Here is a 21469-nt window from a genome sequence, read left to right on the forward strand (position 1 = left end):
CCGGGTGTCGGGGAGCTGAGAGTCTGAGACAGGGCTCCCCCCTTGGGGTGGAAGGCGGGACCCCCACTTCCTCCCTTACCCAGGGGAGTGGCGCCCTCCACCAGCAATGACCCAGGTGTCGCCGCCCTAGAGCTGGGCATGGACAGCGCGGCCTCATTGGTCCTAACGACCAGCTCTGCGAGCCTAACCTCAGTCCTTCCTCCTCGATCATTTCTCCTGATCCCTCCTCCGTGCAAATCGGGGACAGTCGCTCTCTCCCCATCCCCCTTCCCATCTGTCTTCCCCCCAGACTGTGTTTCCCACACACAGAGCTGCTTGAGATAATATACGATTTTTTTATTTTTTTTTTAAGGAGGATGGAAGCTGAGCTCGGGTGTGGGGACAGATCCCCTCCCAAGTCTGTCTGGCTCCAGCTGACGAGTGTCAGTTTGCAGTCCCCGAACAGACAAGAAGCAAGAGGGAGGCGAGAGAAAGAGAAGGGGGGGCTGGTCTCCCCGGGCACAGACCGAGGGGAGCGTCAGTCTGGTCGGCGTGGCTCAGTGGTCGAGGCGTCGACCTGTGAACCAGGAGGTCTCAGTTCGATTCCCGCTCAGGGCACAGGCCCGGGTTGCAGGCTCGATCCCCAGTGTGGGGCGTGCACCCCAGTGTGGGGCGTGCAGGAGGCAGCCGATCCATGATTCTCTCTCATCATGGATGCTTCTCTCTCTCCCTCTCCCTTCCTCTCTGAGATCAATAAAAATATGAAAAGACAGGTGAGAAGACAGAAACTGGGAGAGGCCAGGCTCTCAGAGCCTGGTGACCTCGGGTCCATCCGACCCCTTTCCCGGGGCACGCGACCCCTGTATCCTGTGTCCTTCCTCCCAGGTCCCCAGGAGAGGAAGGGGGTGGCTTAAGACGGCCGGAGCCGCTGCCAACAGCTTGGGCTGAGAAGCTGCGGGTTTAAGATTGGGACACAGAGATACCGTTTCAGCAGGAAACCGGACCGCGAGGCTGAGTGTGGGAATGTGGCGGGGCTCCAGGCCCTGGCTGGGTCTTCTGTGGCAAATCCCTTCCCACCCCCATCGGACACCCCCCTCCAAAGGCGCGGCCAGCGGGCCTCCCCCACCCGACGCCCTGGCCCCGGCCCGGCCTCGGCTTATGGGAAACAGCAGGCCAGCGTCCGCCCGCCCCTGCACCTGTTCCCCTCGGAGACAGGGGGGGGCCAGGATGCCTTGGCCTCCTTCTCCCCCAGATGTTCCCCGGCCGTGTGACCACAGGCCGCCGGGGGCGGATTTCATGCCTCAGCCCTGGGAGGGCCTTCCCGAGACCCCCAGAGGGGCTGTTGGCCGACGGAAGGACCTGGAACAGGGGCCCTGGGGTGGACAGAGGACAGACAGGCCCAGGGCCAGGCTCTGGATCAGGCCCGAGTCTCTAGGCCTGCCCAGAAATGAGGACGCTGACAATCCTGCACCCAGTCCTGCACCCACAATCCAGCACCTACAACCCTGCACCCACAATCCAGCACCCACAATCCAGCACCCACAACCCTGCACCCACAACCCTGCACCCACAATCCAGCACCCACAATCCTGCACCCACAATCCAGCACCCACAACCCTGCACCCACAGTCCTGCACCCACAACCCAGCACCTACAACCCTGCACCCACAATCCTGTACCCACAACCCTGCACCCACAACCCTGCACCCACAGTCCTGCACCCACAACCCTGCACCCACAGTCCTGTACCCACAATCCAGCACCCACAATCCTGCACCCACAGTCCTGCACCCACAATCCTGCACCCACAGTCCTGCACCCACAATCCAGCACCCACAATCCTGTACCCACAGTCCTGCACCCACAATCCAGCACCCACAATCCTGCACCCACAGTCCTGCACCCACAATCCTGCACCCACAGTCCTGCACCCACAATCCAGCACCCACAATCCTGCACCCACAACCCTGCACCCACAGTCCACCACCCACAACCCTGCACCCACAGTCCAGCACCCACAGAGTTAACATGGGCAGGACAGGGCCCCCTCTCTGCAGCCTGCAGGGCTGTGAGACAGTCTGCACATGACCCTAAAGAACAGCTCACTGTGAGGATGGGAAGGGGTCACACAGACCAGGGCTCAGCTCATCTCAGGGCCACACCGGCCTCGGGAGGAGGTTTCCGACCTGCCCACAGGGGACAAGGCCTGGATTCGGGCCTCAGGGGCGCTGGGAGCTTCCTTCTAGGGGCCCAAACCCTACAGCCGGGCCCTCCCCAGTAGCCCCAAAGCTCGGGCTGGGCTGGGAGGCCTTGCCCTGAGGTTCCTGGGGCCCAGGAGGTCCCTTGGGGGGGGGGGGGGCGGGCAGCAGGAGCAGGGACACAGCCTGCTGAGCTAGGAGCAAACCCAGCTGGGAGGTGCCAGGCACTGGGGGCAGAGCCCTGCTGGGCATGGCCCCCTCTTCCTGCCCTGCCCAAGGGCCCAGGTGCAGCCTGGCTCTCCCCATGGACACACCTCCAGGCCAGACCCCACGACAGCCAACACCCATGGGACACCCTTCAGGATCACCCTGGGGTCCCGGGAAGGACAGGAGGGCGTCCCCAGCGCACCGGGGCCCGCCCTGCTCGCTGCCCCCACGCCCTAATCACAGGAGCGGCGCCCAGAGGCGTCCAGGGCCAGAGCTGCCGCCTGGACTTCAGACGGCTCCGCGGTGAAGCTGGCCGTTCTGTGGCCACGCAGGGTATCATTGCGACTCTAAAATAGAGTGGAGACGGCCTGGGCCGGGCCGGCCGCCTGGCTGAGGTTTGGCTGGAGCCGGGCCGGGGAAGAACCGGGCGTCGAAAACGCATCTACGAGGACCCGCGCTGGCAGCCAGCAAGGGCCGGGAACCTGCCGGAGACGACGCTCTGGGGTGGCACCTGGACCCACAGGGGGGCCTGGGGGTGTCCACAGGGTCCTCCTCCTCCTCCTTGTCCGGCCAGAGGCAGAGATGCTGATAAAAGATGAAAAGCCCCGATCCTTCCACCCGCCGGTTCCCGCCGCTGGTTCCCGCCGCGAGCCTGTGCCCACACTCAGCTCACAGCGGTGCCCATGCTGGCACCTCCTGGCACCACTCTAATCCTCTCCCGGCCTCCAGCTGGGGACAGACACAGTTCCTGGGGCCTCGTCCACCGGCACCCCGTCCTCAACAGCAGCCTGACAGGCAGGACGAGCCCGGGAGGCCCAGCCCAGAGGCGACGGTGCGGGGCAGGTGTGGGAGGTGGTGTCGGCTTTGAGGGCCGAGCAGGGTCCCACCGGCTCCTGCCCCGGCTCAGCCCTTCCTGTGCACAGAGGCAGGGCCCAGGCTCGGCTCGGGGACATCAAACGCATCTGGGTAATGCAAACAGGCTGGGGAGGAGGTCAGCCAGAGCCAACGAGAAACATATGTGAGCACTTCCCCTCCGCCGGCTGCTCACGGGGTTTCCAGGCAGCGGGCGGAGAGCCGGCTGCAGGGCCAGGGGTACCCAGTGGGTGCTGGGAAGCAGCAGGCCTTACGAGGAGGGGAGAGCGTCCCGGTGGGGGGCTGGACAAGGCTAGGCCCAGGAATCAGGGGAACAGGTCCGCGTCCCCCTTCCATCATCTTATTTCAAAAAAAAAGACAGGGGTTTGGCCTCCAACACAGGGAACGGGGCCGGGAAAAGGCAGGTGGGGTCGCCTGGGAGGGTCCGAGCCACAGGTTTTGCACCCAGAGGTGCAAACTCTCAGGAGACAGAATCTGGGCTCAACGGGCTTCCTGACAACGAGTGCTTTCCAGGAAAACAAGGTAGTGAGCTCCCCGTCACGAGGAGTGTGTAAACAGAACACCCACCTGCCTGCGGTGCAGCAGAGGGATTCCTTCTGTCTCTAGGTGGGCGGCTCAGCCTGACGAGTTCCACTACGAGGCTCCCTGAGGCTCGGGGAAGGGTGAGGGGGCGGCATGTTCTACACGGAATAGGGACTCTTTCTGAGCGGGAGACTCGGCCAAGAGCTGCCGGGGCGGGCGGCAGGGGTGCCGAGCTGCAGGCGTGCACCCTGGGGGCTCCCTCAGCCTGGACACCAGGCCTGGCTCCCCCTGAGCCCCACAGAACAGCCTGCTCCTGAAGTCTCCAGGTCAGAGGCTGTGCAAAGGGACAGGTGCCAAGGAGGCCGGGGACGGGAGGTCAGCAGAAGAGGTCGTCTCTGGGGCCGGCAGCCCAGGCTTGGGGACAGGGCAGGTGCAGTCACAGTAATGGATATGGGGAGGGGGAGGGGCAGATGTGGAACAAGGGGAAGGTTTCTGAAAACACCCCAGGATTCCAGGGAACTTGGTCCCGTCACCCATCCAGTCCCGTGTCTCTGGGGTTTGGTTTCGGCTGCAGGAAGCAGGGATGCTCTGGGCCCTCGGGGGTTGTCTGCACGGTCTCCCCGCAGCCCAGGACCCGCCCTGACACCTGCTCCTGCAGCCACCGCCCCTCCGGGCAGCAGAGCCCAGCTGGCTGCCTTGGGACCGGAGAACCGGCTCATGGGGGCAGGAGGTAGGGAGGAACAGGCCCTGGGCGGGGCCCTGCAGAGAAGAAAACTGTCTTTTTTTTATTTTTTAATATATTTTGTAAAAATTGATTTCAGCCCTGGCTGGTTTGGCTCAGTGGATAGAGCGTCGGCCTGCGGACTGAAGGGTCCCGGGTTCAATTGCGGTCAAGGGCATGTACCTTGGTTGCGGGCACATCCCCAGTGGGGGGTGTGCAGGAGGCAGCGGATCAATGGTTCTCTCTCATCGATGTTTCTAACTCTCTCTCCCTCTCCCTTCCTCTCTGTAAAAAAAATCAATAAAATATATTTTTATGAAAATTGATTTCAGAGAGGAAGGGAGAGGGAGAGAAGGATAGAAACATCGATGATGAGAGAGCATCATGGATCAGCCGCCTCCTGCACGCCCCCCACACCGGGGATCGAGCCTGCAACCCGGGCATGTGCCCCGACCGGGAATCGATCCGCGAGCTCCTAGCTGGGGTCCTGGAAGTGGCCTCCGTCCCAGGCCATCACCCCTCGGTCTCCCAGTCTCTGGGGCTCTCTCTCCAGTGGGACCCCAGTTCTCTGGCAGCTTCCGAGGCGAGGGAAGGGGCAGGGGCCGCCCACCGGGACCATCTGGGCCCCAGCTGAGTTCCGAGCTGGGACGATCAGGTTTCCGCTCTCCCCTCTGGCTCCAGAAAAGCTCTTACTTGGGGCTGCCTCCCCCCCCCCCCCGCCCCCCCCAGAAACCGAGTCTTGGCAGCTTCTGGGTCTGGGAGGGTCCCCGGGAGGGAGAGTAACCTGACACGGAGCCTCACTGTGGGGAACAGACGCCTCATCCCAACATGTCGAGGCCGACACCCCGGTCCCCACAGGCCACCCCGGTCCCCACGGAGGGCCATCCTGACAGCCCAGGACACCTCACCGCTCTGCAGGCTCTCAGGTCAGACCCGCTCTCCTGGCCCTTCGCCCATCAGTCCACCCCCCATCCCCACCCACCAGGGACCCACCGGCCAGGCAAGTTGGCCAAGAGTGAACCCCTCTGTGGGGTCATCAGGTCAGGGCTGGTGGCCTGACCGGGGGGGGGGGGGGGCTCCTCTTTTTTTTAAAAAAATATTTTTATTGATTTCAGCAAGGAAGGGAGAGAGAGATAACTAGAAGCATCCATGATGAGAGAGAATCATGGACCGGCTGCCTCCTGCACGCCCCCTACTGGGGATGGAGACCACAACCCGGGCCTGTGCCCCGACCGGGAATCGAACCCTGACCTCCTGGTTCACAGGTCGACGCTCAACCACTGAGCAACACCGGCTTCTTTCCCTGCCGACCCCGCCCTCTCCACCTGGGGAAGTGGGAGGAGGTCTTCTCTCCTCATCTCCCAGGTGCTGGGCGGGAGGGGGGACCACACCCCTGGCCCCCGCCCTCCCCCGCCAGCGTGGGGACATCTGTCAGGGAGTCTTAGATTATTGCTTCTTTTTAAAAAATATATATTTTTTTATTGATTTCACAGAGGAAGGGAGAGAGAGATAGAAATATCCATGATGAGAGAGAATCATGGACTGGCTGCCTCCTCATCACACTGGGCATGGAGCCCGCAACCTGGGCACGTGCCCCGAACTGAACCCTGACCTCCTGGTTCATAGGTTGACGCTCAACCACTGAGCCACACAGGCTGGCAGGTTACTGCTTCTGGAAAAGCAGCTCCCAGGCAGCCAGGTCCTGGGGGGGCCGGGACCTCCAGGGCTGGGGACAGCCCAGAGGAGCTAAGTCATCCCCCTAGGCGAGGCCTGACCTTGAACAGAAGAGCCGTGCCCTCTGCTAGTCTGAGGCTCTGATGCTCCATCCCACACCCTCAGTCCGACAGTGGGCGCCTCGCGCTCCCCTGCCCACCCCCACCCCCACCCCACCCCCACCCCCAGTCCACCTGGTGCCTCCTCCCCAACTCCATTAGCGCCTCCCACAGCGGCCTCAGGCGCCCCCGCCCAGTCCCTCTCCATCACGCGGTCCCATGCCTTTCCTCCGCCCTGGAATCGTTCCTCTTTCCTCTTATTGTCCGTCTCCCCCACTGGCAGCCCTGGGCATCCCTGGGTGCGGATGGCACACTCCCGAGGTCACCGGGTCTGCACCCCCACCCCCAGCCCCTCTTGCCCGGGCAAAGTCCATAGGCGGCCTCCTCCGCGAGGCTCAGAATCCTTGCTCCTGGTCAAGGGCTCACACGGGAATCTGGGGGTGCTGGGGAGACTGCGCCAGGGTCCACTGGCCTCCAGCGCTGCATTCTCCGGGGCGCGCCCCCGCCCCCCCAACCCCGTGTCCATACCCGTCCGCCTGTCACTCCACCACGCCGCCTGCGCCGGCCCCGCCCCTGCACACGCGCGCGGACACGCCCCTTCCCAGCCCCCGCGGGGCGGGCACCAGCCTGGTACCCGGGAAGCTGGTCCCGGGCGCTCAGGACCCACATCCCCGGGCGCCCAGGACCCACACCCCGGCCGCCGCAACAAGTCCTTGGAGCGAAGCGGCCTGCGGGGCTCCAGGCCCGGCTGCTCCCCCGCCACCCGCGGACCAGCATGGCCGTGTGGGGTCCTCAGGCCCCGCAGCCTCGCGCCCTGCGCCGCCCCATCTCCAGGCCAGGGATCCGGGCAACCAGCGCCGTGCCGGGCGGCTGGGCTCTCTGCACCGACTCCAGGCGCGAGAACAATGGGCCGCTCTCTGTGCTTCCTCCTCCGCCGGAGCCGGCTTTGTCCCTCCCTCCCCGCCGGCTCGGCTTCCATTCGCCAAAGGGCACCGGCTTCCCGGTCACCCAGGAGGCTCGGCGCGCAAGCACCACCCCTCTATGTCCCCTAAAAACCAGCCCCCGAGGAAGGGGTCTGGGCTGGAGCCGAGCGGAGGGGACAGGACGCGCAGCCAGATGCGCGCAGCTGGCGGACCGCCGGCCCCAGACCCTGGACATCCGACTCGCGCCCCCGCCGGGGACACACAGAGGAAGTGGGGCCCCAGCTCTGCTCGGGGCGGAACGGCCTCACATCTGCTTCCCGCACACACACGTGTCCCGGGGACCCGGCTCTCCCCGGCTCTCCCCGGCTCCAGCCAAGTCGAGGCGCTCACAGCGCGCAGCCCGCAGCCCCACACCCCTGAGGTCTCCGTCAGTCCCAGGTTCCGCCGGGTTACGATTTGGGGGTTTAAGATGCGAGGGCGCCCAGGGGCTCGGTTCGTTCTGAGGATCTGCGCCCTCCACCCCATTGTCCAGCCGCACCTGCCCGGGGCCCAAGCCGCACGCGCGGCCTCCTGGTGACATTGCTAAGGAGGCGCGTGGCCTCCGCAGCTGGAGGCGGGCCAGCCCTGCACATCTGGGCGCAAGGCGCCCCCGGCACCACCGACCTGAGGTCTGGAGAGCCCCACAGTGGGGGCGGTGGGGGGGAGGGGGGCGCTTTCTCCAGGTCTCCCCAAGCAGCTGGCCGGGAGGCAGGAGGGGGGAGGAGGAGGGAGGAAGCAGGGGGCGGCGGCGGGGTGGGTCGGGACTCACCCAGCATCTGGCTGAAGAGCAGCTGCTCTAGGTCCCCCAGCACCGTCACCACGAGCTCGGGGTCCACCTTGAGGAAGGCGCGCTCCTCCGGGCCCTTGGCGGAGGGCGCGGGCCCCGCCGCCGCCTTCTGCGCCTTGGCCTTGCTGGACAGCAGCTCATCGTCCGATTTGCCATCGTCGCTGACCGCGGCCTCGGGGGCCTTGCTGAGCGGTTTGACCTCGGCGTAGGGGCCGCGCGGGATGCGGCTGGGCTTGCCCAGGCCCGGCGCCAGCGGGGCCAGGGGGGTCTTGGCGCCGCCGCCGGCCGAGCCACCCTTGGCCTGGAAGAGCGAGTGCTCGGACTTGGACAGCGTCTTGGTCATCAGGGGGGCCTCGCGGCCCTTGGAGCCCGCCTTGCCCAAGCCCTTGGGCGCCTTGGCCATGTCGTCGCTCCACTCGGGCTCGTACAACTGCAGCTTCTTCTCGGAGTCGGTGAGGAAGGACAGGTTGGTGAGCGACTTCTGCTTGCGCAGGTTGGAGGTGGGGTGCCCGCCGGGGACGCGGCTGTCCACGCTGCCCGACTTGAAGACCTTCAGCTCCGCCGCGCTGGCCTTGCCCAGGCCGCCGCCGCCACCGGGCGCCTTGGCGCGCTTGGGCAGCATGGCTCTGGCGTCCGCCGCCGCCGCCGCCTTCCTCCCCGGGTCCCGGGCTCCGTCCGCGCCCTCGTCGCCGCCGCCGCTCAGCTCCAGCTCGGGCTGCGCGCTCTTGACGCCGCTGCCCAGCATTCTGCCCGCGAGGAGCGCATGGAGGATCCGCGCGTCTGCAGGCACGGGGGCGGGGGAGCGCGGGGAGGAGGAGGCGGGGGAGGGGCGGGGAGGGGAGAGAAAGGACGGAAGGAACCGGGGAAGAAGGGAGAGAGGTAGGGCGAGGGCGGAGGGCGCGGGAAGGGAGGCGAGCCGAGCGCGCACAGGAGGCGACAGGCGAGGAAGGAGGCGCGGAAGGAAGCGGGGGCGAGGAAAGAGCGAGGAAGCCGGGGGAGGGTGGGAGAAGCCGGGGGCGGGGGGGGGGGGAGGAAAAGGGCGGGCGGAGGAAATACAAATTAAAAATGTAAAAAAAAAATCAATCCAAGAAAGCACGGCAGCCCCAAACCCAAAGCCCGGGCCCGCCTGCTCGCCCTGGGGCCCGGGGGCACGCGGCGCTGCGCCCTGGCCGCTCCCCGCAGCCTGCCCACTGGAGCAGGGGCTGCGGCTGCGGCTGGGCTCGGAGCAGAGCCGGCGAGGGAGGAGGGAGGGAGGCGGGCGCAACCGGGGAGGGAGGAGTGTGCGCGAGGGAGGGGCGTGGGGAGAGGGCTGCGTATCTATTTCTGGCTTCGAGGGGGTGGTATTTGCCGGAGAGAGGCAGGGGCGGGTGAGTAGGGGTACGGAGTTGTGGGGGGGGGGGGGTAGCGATAAGGGTGCCACCGGTTTTCCTCCTCGATTTGGACTCAGACAGGAGACATTCTCCACCCCAGAGTCGGGTGGACAGGGTCTGCCATGGAGATGTGGGGGTGCAGGTAAAAGGGACTGAGACCCGGCAGCTCCGAGCAGGAGCTGGGGTTCTCCTGGGAGGGGGTGGAGGAGTGATATCCAGGCGACTGGCTCCCCGAACTCCTCCCCCCAAGCCTCTGGTTACCCCCTCCCCCAGGACACTCCCAGTCCCACCTGGTTCAGTCCTGGAGGCACCAGGCTGCTCCCCTGGGGACTATGGTTTGTAGACACAGGGCCCAGGGTTAATGGGGTCCAGCGGGGGTGGGGGGGGAGAGGGGTGTCAGGGCCTTGAAGGAGAAGACTAATCCTCAATATCAGGAGGTCGGTGCTCGTGCTAAGGGACGGCGTGACCTTGTCAAAGTCACTGCACCCTCTGGCTCTCCGGCTCTCAGGCTCCTCCTGCAGTGGTTGCAACAGCAGCCGCACAGGTGAGGGGACTCGGGGGGGCGGGACGTGAGGTGTCCACCAGCCTGGCGAAGCACAGGGAGGCCCAGGACGGGCCCCTAACCTGCCAGAGCTACCGTGGGGGGTGCAGACACCAGCCCTTCTCACGCCCCTTCCACCTGGGCCCAGGGAACAGAGGTGGGGGGTGTGCAGAGGCACGGGGAGCCGGACCCTGCCCATCCCCCCATGGCCTCGCAGGCCAGGGCCAAGCTGCCTGAGCAAATGGTTCTCGGACAAGAAAGAGAACGCATGGCCCGCCAGCGTGGCTCAGGGGTTGAGCGTCGACCTATGGACCAGGAGGTGATGGTTCGATGCCCGGCCAGGGCACGTGCCCGGGGTTGCGGGGCATGGCACCACGTGGTCCCTTTACTCGGATCCTCAAGGCCTGTCGTTGCCACCACAACCCCAGGCTCCACCTGGGAGTTTCCGAGGCCCCCACGCTGCACGGCGCCCTCCACCCGAGGACCTTCCGGGAAACCTTGGCACACACTCTCCTCTCCTCCACTCCTTCCGGGGGTGTCAGTGCGCGGGGGGGGGGTTGGGGGGGGGGATGTGTGAGCCTGAGGTGCTCTCTCCTGGTCTGCACCCTCCTTGTCCCTGTCTGGTATTCCAGGCGGCCTTCCCGATTCCCCCTACCCGTTCTCTCGCCTGCCAGCACAGCCTCTTCCTATTTCGGGCCTACTAAGTGCTGGACTTAGGCCTACTAAGTGCGGGGGGGGGGGGGGGGGGTGCGGTAAGAGGGCTGCTCTCCAGGCCTCAGCCTCCTCTCTCTGTCCTCTCTGGGACCTGACCCTCCTCTTCTCCGGGTCATCTGACTGCCCCACCCCCTCTCGTCATTCCTGGGCGCCTCCTCTCCGGGGATGTCCTATGCCCCCAATCCCAAGCCCTCCCCTTCCCTTCAGCGAGTAGGTCGGGAAGTCCCGCCTCTTCAGGAAGGGAGGCGCTAGCCCCCGCCACGCCCTCTGCACCCCATGTTCCCTCTGCACGACCCCCTGCCATGCTCATCTCAGGAGCTCACTCAGTGGGGATCCCCGTGAGCGCCGGTCCGACCCCCCCTGACCGCGGGTCGCCTTCCCCCAGTCCCTCCCTAAACGGTCCTGCCAGGTGGGAGTCGGTCCCTTGACACGGGCACCTCGGACCCTGGCACGTTCAGACGCTCCCTCCGGCCGCCTCTCCCTCCGTGGCTCCCTCTCCATTCCTTGCACATCCCCGGAGTTTCCCACCATCCCTTGCTGCAGGGGGAGGCCCTGCTGCCGTGGCAACAGCCATTCCCAGCACCGGTGGATGAAGCCAGTGCGTGCAGAATGCTTCCTCTCGAGTGATTCCTAAAAAGAGAGGGTCCTCCCTGTCACCCCGGCCCCAGCCCCAGCCCCGAGCCCCTCCCACTGGCAGGACAGACGGGTCCACTTCAGAGATGCAGCCGGCCGAGGGGAGCCGTGATGAGGGCAGGGAGGGGGCGCTGTGATGTCGGTGGCGTAGGGAAGGGGACCTGGTCCTGCCAGTTTCCAAAGGGGAAGAGCCTGCTTGACAACCTGCAGCCCTGGCTGGTGTGGCTCAGTGGATAGAGCGTCAGCCTGCAGACCGCAGGGTCCTGGGTTCGATTTCCGGTCAAGGGCACGTGCCCGGGTTGCAGGCTTGATCCTCAGTGTGGGGCATGCAGGAGGCAGCCGATCCGTGATTCTCTCTCATCATTCATGTTTCTTTCTCTCTCTCCCTCTCTCTGATATCAGTTTTAAAAAATTAAAAAATAAAAAGGAAGATTGAATCCTGGCCTCTACTTATTGGTTCTGGTGGTGACGGGCAGCAGAGGCGGCGACTTTTCGGGCTTGACAGCCACTTGGGTAACTTCCTGACATCCGTGGCCAACATCCTTCATTCACTCCATTGTGTTTCCATCTTTGGTTGGTCTTCTGATGGTGGATGGGCTGTTTCTCAAAACCCGTCACAGCTCTCTGCACCCAGTGGGCTCTCAGGAGTCTGTGGTGAATGACGACGGACGAAATGATCGAATGCGCGCCTCAGAGCAGATGTGTGGGGGAACGTAAACAGCCGTGACCTCTCGGGACCCGCGGGAGAGACGGTGCAGCTGGTGAGCTGGAAGGGACGCCGGGCTCTGGGAAGGGGTCCCAGCGACACTTCCTCTCCCTCCTCCGCTGCCCGGGGCCAGAGGGCGGCCAGCAACAACCTCTCTTCGTCCCGTGGAGGGAAGCCCCTTTCCTCCCCCGCAGCTGTGTTCTGCTCTGCTCAGAGGCCCGGGGAGCGTTTTCCCACACCCTAGGAGACAGGGGCAAGAGTGGGCCAGGTGTCCTTGGGCGGCCGGGGTCACGTGGCTGCCCCAGCTGGAACCCGAGCCCCTGTCTGCCACCTGGAGAAGGAAAGGGACAGTGGACACAGGGGTCCCACATGGCGGCACCAGCTGGCTCACACCTCTGGGGGCCTCCTCCAGGAAGCACTCCCAGATTGACCTGCTGGCTTCCTCCCGGCCCCGTCACCACCTTCACTCTGCCAGGGCGGGCGGCGTCGGTTACTGAGGCATTTCTGTGGACCCTGTGGGGCCCGGGCTCTGTCCCAGGAGATGCCCCCTGAGCTCCGGGCTTGAGCACTTGTGGGCCTCGAGCTCGGGTATTTGGGTTCAGAAGAGATCTGCTGTTGGCCTGTCTGATGGGACCACGAGGTTCAGCCCACTGAAGGCCGCTGTCTGGCCGGCCCCTCGATGCCATCGTGGCCGCCCAGCAGGGCTTCCCCCACGTGCGGACTGGATCCAGAAGGTCCCTCAGGCCCGCTGCCCGATAGAAGTCTTGTTGGGGAGACATCCGTTGCCCAGTCTCTCTGGGTGAGCTCCTTGGGGCCAGAAACTTAAAGACAACTGCAAGGAGGCACCTGTGTGCACCTGGACCCGGACCCGGACCCGAACCCGAACCGGAACCTGAACCAGCCGGGGACAGACGCCTGGCCCTTAAACCACCCCCGTGACACAGCCGGGCGCCGGGCCCGTCTTGCTCGCCACCTCCGTGCTCTACGGGTTTCTGTTAGATTTTCAAACGAGGCGTTGAACTCGCAGAGGTGCACCACGGATCCTCCATCCGCGGGCGTTAATAGAATAATCGCTGGCAATTACTCGGCGTCTGAAAACGGGGGCGGATGTCAGGAGCGTTCCCCGCTGCGCTGGGCGGGCGTCTGGGTACCCGGTGCGAACTTCCCTCTCCCGTGGCCCCTTGTCACCGCACGGGGAGCTGCCCCCTGGAGCCCAGGGCCTGGGGCGGGAAGGGGGTCCCCGGGCTGTGCCCCTGTCTCTATCCCTGCTCCCAAACCCATGAGACACGAAACACATGACTGTGGCTTAAACATGGGGTCGGCTCCCCGCGGGACGAGGAGGGAGGAGGGAAGCAAACCCGGACGTGAGGCCTCCGGGAGCGGCTGGCGGGGGCGGGCACCTCGGCTCGCCTGTTCCGATGAGGCAAGGCCGTGTCACTCGCGCTCCCTCCAACATGCCACCGAGTGGAAGTAATTAAGGATCCGTGTCAACCTCGGGCGGGCTTCCCCCGCCCCCCGCATGCAGCCTCGCACATGTGGGCACAGGCACGCCAGCCCGGCTCCCCGGCTTCCCAAGCGGAGACCCGACGGACGGACGGACAGATGGGCACCGCTTTGCACGGCCTGCGCCCCCGGGGGGATGGGCAGGTGCACAACCAGGTGGACTCACAAGGCGCTTACCAGGGGCAGAGGCGGAGGGAGCAGCCGGGCGGGGATGCCCCCCCAGGCATCCACAGGCCAGTGCCAACACCCTGCTGGTGGGCGGGCATCCTGGGAAAACCCTCTCCCTGCCCATCAGCGCTCCTGCCTCATTGGGGTGCTACGTCCAGGCCCACAAGTAGCAAAGCAGAGCCAGGCCGAGGAAGGTCCCTCGAGGACGCGGTCCCCCCAGATGCCTGGATGCCGCAGGGACCGTAGTCGGGAGACAGCTGCGGAGGGGGACGGACCAGGTAGGTCCCCAACCCGGCCTTGCCCCCCCCTCCGTCCTTGGGGCTCCGTCTCCCCACACATCAAACACCAGTGCCAAGCTAGGGGACGGGGACCCCCGGGAGTTCCCAGACCAGGAGGGAGGGGGTCTGAGCGACAGAAGAGAGCCGACGGCCCCTGTCGTGTCCACACGCGGACAGGAAACCACGTGATCCGTGGCTGGGAGACGGCGGCACACTACCATCTACAATGCGGGCCCGACTCTCCTACAATGTCGGGGACAAGCCCAGGCCCCCCTGGGCTGCCTGCTCAGCTCCAACACGGGCGGCCACTGGGAGGCCCTCTGGGACCCAACAGACTCTCCAGGGTGAGGTCGCTGGATGAACCCCGACACAGTGACCTCCCTGAATGCAGGTCACAGTCTGATTCATCCCCACCCCCCCTTTTTTTAAAATTTAGTTTTACTTTTAGAGGAAGGGAGAGGGGGAGAGAGAAACATCGTTGGTGAGAATCCTGGATTGGCTGCCTCCGGCACACCCCCTACAGGGGATCGAGCCCACACCCGGGGCCTGTGCCCTTGACGGGGAATCGAACCCTGACCTCCTGGTTCATCGGTCGACGCTCGACCACTGAGCCACGCCGGCCGGGCTGATTCACCTTTTCCCCCAGTGGTGAGCTCCGCGCTGCATAAGGCCGACCCGCCCTGATGGTCTGTTGACTGAATGACCGACCGACCGACCAAGTCAGCCAGGCCCTGGGTGAAGTCCCCCCAGGATCCCGCACTCTGCCCCCCGCGGCCACACACACACACTTCCAGGTCCGGCTGGCGAGGGGTCTCCCAGCAGACAAGCCTGGGGGGTGCCCAGAGCCCCCCGTTGGTCGGATGACAATCTCGCCCGCCCCCCCCCCCCCCGCCCCCATCGGTTCGGTGGCGACCAGTGGCTCCCTCCACGTGGCGCACATCAGGAAGCCGTTACAGTGACAGCGCGGCCGAGGTAAAAATAGACATAGTTTCCCCGTGACCACATGCTCATGCCGAGGGTGTCGGGTGCCAGCGAGGCTCCCTTTCCGTGTCCCCGGCCGTGCCCGGCCCCCCGCGTGCCTGCTCCCGGCGGGAGGCGTTGGCTTCCTGCTTCGTACCCGGGCTCCACCCCATCGCCCGCCCTCTCCTCCCCGAGTCACAGTGGCTCTGAGTCACCGCCGCCTCCAGGCCCGAAGACGGCTCAGGGGGACCCCGATCCCACGCTGCCCGGGGCCCCCGACGACCTGCCCGGCAGAGGACAGCGAGGTCAGGCTGTGTCCCCTGCCCCCCGGCCACTCTCCTCTCCTGACCTTGAAGTGCTCGCCGCCCAGATGGGAAGGCTTAGCTCTGGGCTGAGCCCCAAAGCTTAAACGCAATATACGCGGCGGACGCCCCCGCCCCCCCGTGAAGAGAGGGACCCCCCCACCCCAGGAGGAGGCCCTTCCCCCGCAGCACTCACCCATGCAGGGGACGCTGTCCTCCGTCCCGCCAGGGGGTGTGGAGTAGCCGTCCACGGCCCAGCTGCCCTGGGGAGGGGGGCCGGGTTCAGGCTCGGTCTGCAACCTGCCGGACAGAGAACGGTGGTCACCTGTGGCCTCGACGCCTCTCCACGGGGGCTGGGGGGCCCCTTAGAGCTTGGTACCTGCACCCCTGTGCCCAGGCCACCTGGAGGCTGCAGGTGTCTTGGCAAAGTCGGGCCTCGGAGTAGGAGGGCCTGACCTCCGGTACACTCATTCATTCATTCACTCACTCATTCATTCATTCATTCATTCATTCATTCCTTCCTTCGAGACGTCTACTGAGCCACGGGCCAGAGCTGGGCCTGGGGTGCCCGGGGAGCAGGCTGTGCTGCCCGTGTAGAACAGCACTGTTTCGGGGTCTCACACGGACGCCTGAGGCCAGTCGCCCGATTCCTACGTCACCCACGGGGCTTGGGGACCTCAGGCCAGGGTCACTGCCCAGGGCTCTGCGTGGACTACGGCCCGTGCATCACAGGGACAGGCTCCTTAGGCCAATGCCAGGCCCCTCACGGAGCGAGGGGACACCCACACCCCCCCAAGGCTGGCCCCGGTCCAGGCAGGGAGGGAGGGGAGCAGCAGGGGTCGGCTCTGCCCGGGCCACTCGACTCCCAGGAGGCTGTGTGGTGCTCGGCCGGTGGGGGCAGCGGGCAGGGTGGGGTCTCTGGGCACCAGCTCCCAAGGGCACACACAGGCCACTCGCAGGAACAAAGACGGAGGAGCCTTCATTACAGGCAATTACCCCGGGCTCCGGAGCGCCCGCCCGCCACGCTCACTGTCTCCAGCTAAATGGGCCCCTTGGCGGCTGGGCAGCGGGGGGAGGGCAGGGGCCGGGCAGGCAGGCGGGGAAACTGACGCTGGTCCCAGGGAGGGGCGGGCCAGGGGACCCTGTGCATCTCCAGTGCTAGGAGATGGCTCTCTCTCTCTCCAGTTTTTCTTTTTCTTCTTTTTTAAAAATATGTATATTTTTTATTGGTTTCATAGAGGAAGGGAGAGGGAGAGAGAGAGAGAGAGAAACATCCATGATGAGAGAGAATCACGGACCGGCTGCCTCCTGCACGCCCCCTACTGGGCATCGAGCCCACAACCCGGGCATGTGCCCTGACCAGGAATCGAACCCTGACCTCCTGGTTCATAGGCCGACGCTCAACCACTGAGCCACACCGGCCGGGCAGCTGGCTAACGTTTAAGTTGCTCATGTTGTTTGGCCCGAGGACGATGTTGTAAATACCCACACGGCCGCTGGCAGGAAACAGGTCCCCACCCTGACGGACCCAGAAGGCAAAGCCTGACCCACAGCAGGTGGGCCGCAACCATGATTAGGGACAGGGGTCCTCTGTTGCCATGGTTACTGTTGCCATATGATAATGTCAGGGTGGGGGAGGGGCTGCTGAGGAAGGCGGGGCACCTCTGAGCCTCCAGGGGCTCTGCACCTCCCACCCACAGCCGGACCCCGGGTCTCCCACACTTTCCCGCTGTGTGGACACTCCCGCCCGTGCTGGACGCTGGCCGAGGCCTGAACCGGACGGGAGAAAACCAACCACCCTACACGCCTGACACCACGGCCCAGAGGCAGCCTGAGAAGCGAGGAGCGGAGGTCGAAGGCCGCGGGGAGGCGAGGGGGGGTGCTGCGGGGGGGGCAAAGGGACGGTGGCTGAAGATCCCACGGGGGCCTCCCTGGGTCCCAGGGGCGGAGTATCCGGGGGTCAGGGTGGCTGGGTCAGAGGAGGGGCAGGCGATGAGCTCCCCGGGGAAGGGCCGTCCGGCACTGACCGTGATCGGGGCCGGCTGTGAGGAAAGAGCGGGGGGAGCGGGGCCGGCAGGCTCACTCCCTGGGGAAGCAGGTCAGGGCTGGGAGCTTTGCAGGAGCCGAGATGCCGGCGTGAGGAGCAGATTTCCACGAAAGCAGAGATGTGCGGCTCCCAGGCAGCAGATGGCGTGTCCTTGGCCAGGAAGCCAGCAGGACAGCCCGGCCCGGCCTTGGCAGAGCTGCCCACGGCACCAGCTCCAGGCCCCGCAGGGTGTGCTGGGCTCCTGCCCGCTCGCCGCCGCCGTGCCTGGGGGCGTCCCCGGTCCCACCCCTCCCTCGCCCGACCCACGACACGACCCTTTGGAAAAGGTCAGATTCTAAATACGCTGAGACCCTAACTGGCGTGGACAGAGCTTCGGCCTGCGGATGGAAGGCAGGGTCACGGTTCGATTCCAAGATTCCAATCAAGGGCGCATGCCCGGGTTGCGGGCTCGATCCCCAGAAGGGGGCGTGCAGGAGGCAGCCGATCGATGATTCTCATCATGGATGTTTCTCTCTCTCTCTCCCTCTTCCTTCCTCTCTCTGAAATCAATACAAATATGTTTAAAAAATAAAATAAAATAAAAAGTAAAGTGTGGTGTCCAACCCGGCGGGCGTGGCTCCATGGCTGAGCATGGACCCATGAACCAGGAGGTCAGGGTTCGATTCCCCGTCAGGGCGCACGCCCGGGTTGCGGGCTCAGTCCCCAGCAGGGGACGGGCACGAGGCAGCCGATCGATGTTTCTCTCTCGTCACGGATGTTTCTATCTCTCTCTCCCTCTCCCTTCCTCTCTCTAAGAATCAATAAAGATTTATTTAAAAAATACATCGCACACTCTAAACAAGGCCTGCGTGCAGGTGGAGAGCCGTGGGACCCCAGGCACCAGGGACGGTGCTACGAGACCCCCTTTGACCTTTCCAGGACCAACGCGCCCTCTCGGCTTCTCGTGTGAAAGGTAACGTTTCCCGTGGATCCCACCCCCACCCCCCAATGCCGGTGCTGCCTCAGAGGCCCCAGTGTCCGGGGGGACGATGGAAAAGCTTTTCTACGCCCAAAACGCGAGCGTTCCTCCTCCCAGGAGCATAGGGCAACCCCCCAGGAAGGCAGGCCCGTCTGGAAGGCACGTCGTTTGCGTGTTCCAGCCTGTGCCAGAGTCATTATGGTCTCGTCACGCAGGGTGACACGTCCAGCAACACTGGGTTCCATGAGTCATGTCCCGGGCCCTCCCCCCAAAATAAAAAAGATAAACAGACACGGTTGCGTTGACTTAATGCGGTCATCTGAGCCCCGAGTGATGTTTTCATTGGAAAAGCACCGCTGACTGGGGTGCCCGCTCGGCTAGGCTGTCAGCCGGCCGCGTCTGAGGGACGCCGGGGGGCCGGGGAGTGGCCCTGTTGCTATGCACAGTGGCCTGGCCACCGCCACCTGCGACGGCGGCCGGCCCTACGGGACCACGGGAGAAGCATTACGTGCGATCCCTGGCACGCCGGGCGCAGGCACAACCATGTGTGTGGCAATATGGTAAGTGGAGGGCGAGAGAGAGAGAGAGAGAGAGAGAGAGAGAGAGAGAGAGAGGGCATAACAGAGTGACCGACAGACAGACAGACGGCAGATGCAGGCACTGTGGGCCCAAGAGGAGGAGGAGCCATCGGACTTCCCTCACCGTGACCTGGAGGTCCGGTACCCACGACAGCGATGCAGCCCCAGGTGAGCTGGGCAAGCCTGGCCTCCCTACCCCTCTACCCACCCGCCGACCCCACCAGCTGTAAGGGCCTCCGAGGACCCGACACAGGGTCTCACCGCCTCCCAGAGGGAGGCCTGGCCGTTCCAGGAGCTCCCGCCTCCCATGCCGTGGTCGCCCTGCAGCGCCCAGAGCTGAGAAAGACCTGAGCTCGGATAGATTTCCCTTTTACGCTCCCAACCCCTGGACAGCTCTCGACCCCCAACTCCGCAGGTCTGCCCTGCCCACTCCTGAGAGATCTGGGCCCTCTGGGCCCCACTAGCCACTCACCATCGAGGGCCCTTTTTTTAAAAAATATATATTTCAGCCCTGACCAGTTTGGCTCAATGGATAGAGTGTCGGCCTGCGGACTGAAGGGTCCCAAGTTCGATTCCGGTCAAGGGCATGTACCTTGGTTGCGGGCACATCCCCAGTGGGGGGTGTGCAGGAGGCAGCTGATCGATGTCTCTCTCTCTCTCATCGATGTTTCTAACTCTCTATCCCTCTCCCTTCCTCTCTGTGAAAAAAATCAATAAAATATATTAAAAAAATATATATATATTTCAGAGACGAAGGGAGAGGGAGAGAGAGAGAAACATCAATAACGAGGATCACGGATCGGCTGCCTCCTGCACGCCCCACACTGGGGATGGAGCCCGCAACCTGGACATGTACGTGTCCTGACCGGGAATGGAATGACGCTCAGCCACGGAGCCACGCCGGCCGGGATCCAGGGCCCCCCGTTTGCCCCGCCGGGGTCCCGCTGCCCAGCTCACCTGTACTGGAACGGGGCCACCGTGGCCGTGATGGGCGGGCTGTGCTGATGGACCGAGGAGAAGCTGATGGCCCCCAGGGCCGGCGAGGGGCGTCTGCCCTGCACGGGGCTGACGGCTGGAGAGGGGGCCCCCGATGCTGCCCCAGCCTCCAGCTCCGAAGACACAGAACTTCTATGGCTTCTGTCTCGTTGATCGTTTCCTGGGCCGTTAGGGGCCCTGTGGCTATCGGGAGGCGCTGGTGCTTGGGGTTCTCCGAGAGGGCTCGTCCGGGCTGGGCTCCGGCCCCGGGCCTGGCGGACGGGAATCCCTTCCCGGGCCACCATCCTCCGTCCCTGCGTCTCCCCAGCTCTCCTGGGACCCGCCGGGCTGGGCAGGGCCGATTTGGGGGTCACCCGGGGGCTGCTCCATGGGGAGCCGCAGAGGCCGTCCGCAGCCTCGGCCGACTCTCTCCCCGCCCCACACGGCTTCGGGGAGCCTCGCCCCCGGGCGGCCTTAGGCGAGGAGCCTCTGGGGTGGCCGGCGGCCTTGCCCAGCCTCGGGGAGGCCGCTCGCTGGGGGCTCGGGGCCGGGCCGGCCTGGCGCGGGCGCAGCTGGGGGGAGGCGCCCGGGGTGTGGGTCCGCGTCTGCGAGGCGGCTCGAGGCACGGGGATAGAGGAGGCGAAGTGCGGGCGGCTGGCCGCGTTCATGTTGGCCATCCCGTTCATGGTCAGCGGTGCGGGCTGCCGTCCTGCGGAGAGAGGAGGGAGCAAGACCGTGAGGCGCGGCCCCCCGCTTCCGCCCCTGGGCGTATAAAGAGGACGGTGGGTCCAGCCTGCGTGGGACCCAGCCCCCTGCCCCCCCTGCGCCCAGCCCTCCCCGTCCTGCGCTCTCATTCCCTCCAGCCCTGCTGTGCTTCAGTCCCACACGCTGACGGTGCAGCCCCTGCCCCGGCCCCGGCGTTGGTGCCGCTGCTACTGCCGTTCCCGTGTCCCGGACAAGGACTCCCAGCACCAAGCGGCCAGGAACTCGGGGGGATCCTGCAGCTGGTGAACCGCCGAGCCGGGGTGGGACCCAGACCGTCTGGCTCCAGCCTGCGCTGTGACTCCCCTGCCCCGATGCTCCCCTGAACCCCCAGCCTCCCTCCGCCCCCACCCCCAGCCTTTCAGCCCCGGTCATCCGGCTCCAGCCCATCGGGGACAAATGGAGGCCGTGGCTGGGGGCACAGCCAGCCCAGAGCCAGGAGGTGCCTGGGGCGCCGGCTCCCTCGGCTCTGAGGGGGGCGGGGGGCGGAGAGGGGAGGCGGCACTGTCCTCCCAGGCCCCTCCCAGGGCTCTCCACCACCCCTTCCGCCCTTGAGGCCCCCAAAGCAGGGCAAGGCGGGCGGGGCAGGTGCAGGCCTGGTGCTGATGGACAGCTCCCCCTGCGGGCGCCCGTCAAGGAGCCCGTCCCCCAAGGTCAGAACAGTCACCACCAAGGCATCGAGAGGCCGGACACGCCTTCTTACAAAACTGAAGAAAGAAAGAAAAAGAAAAGGAAAAAAAGTCTCGCCCGGCTGGCGGGGCTCAGGGGCTGAGCGTCGACCTACGAACCAGGAGGTCAGGGTTTGATCCCCGGTCAGGGCACAGGCCCGGGTTGCAGGCTCGATCCCCAGTGTGGGGCGTGCGGGAGGCAGCCGGTCCATGAGCCTCTCTCATCATGGATGGTTCTCTCTCTCCCTCTCCCTTCCTGTCTGAGATCCATAAAAGTATCTTTAA

General features: G+C 65.3%; 1 protein-coding gene across 3 annotated transcripts in view; it reads right to left on the bottom strand.

The window, feature by feature from the left end:
* NAV1 (neuron navigator 1) overlaps positions 1 to 20440 on the bottom strand; it is a gene marked incomplete at its 5' end in the record, with an annotated part of 77923 nt that extends 57483 nt beyond the window's left edge. For all 3 annotated transcript variants that reach the window (XM_081114549.1, XM_081114548.1, XM_081114547.1), the window contains 3 exons: positions 8004 to 8801; positions 15393 to 15496; positions 19737 to 20440. In XM_081114549.1, coding sequence (XP_080970675.1) covers positions 8004 to 8801; positions 15393 to 15496; positions 19737 to 20440 — 1606 coding nt within the window. The remainder of the gene's footprint in view (positions 1 to 8003; positions 8802 to 15392; positions 15497 to 19736) is intronic.
* Between the last annotated feature and the right edge of the window lie 1029 nt (positions 20441 to 21469).

This window comes from Myotis nattereri (genome assembly GCF_964212035.1).
Source record: "Myotis nattereri genome assembly, chromosome: 20".
Classification (NCBI taxonomy): domain Eukaryota; kingdom Metazoa; phylum Chordata; class Mammalia; order Chiroptera; family Vespertilionidae; genus Myotis; species Myotis nattereri.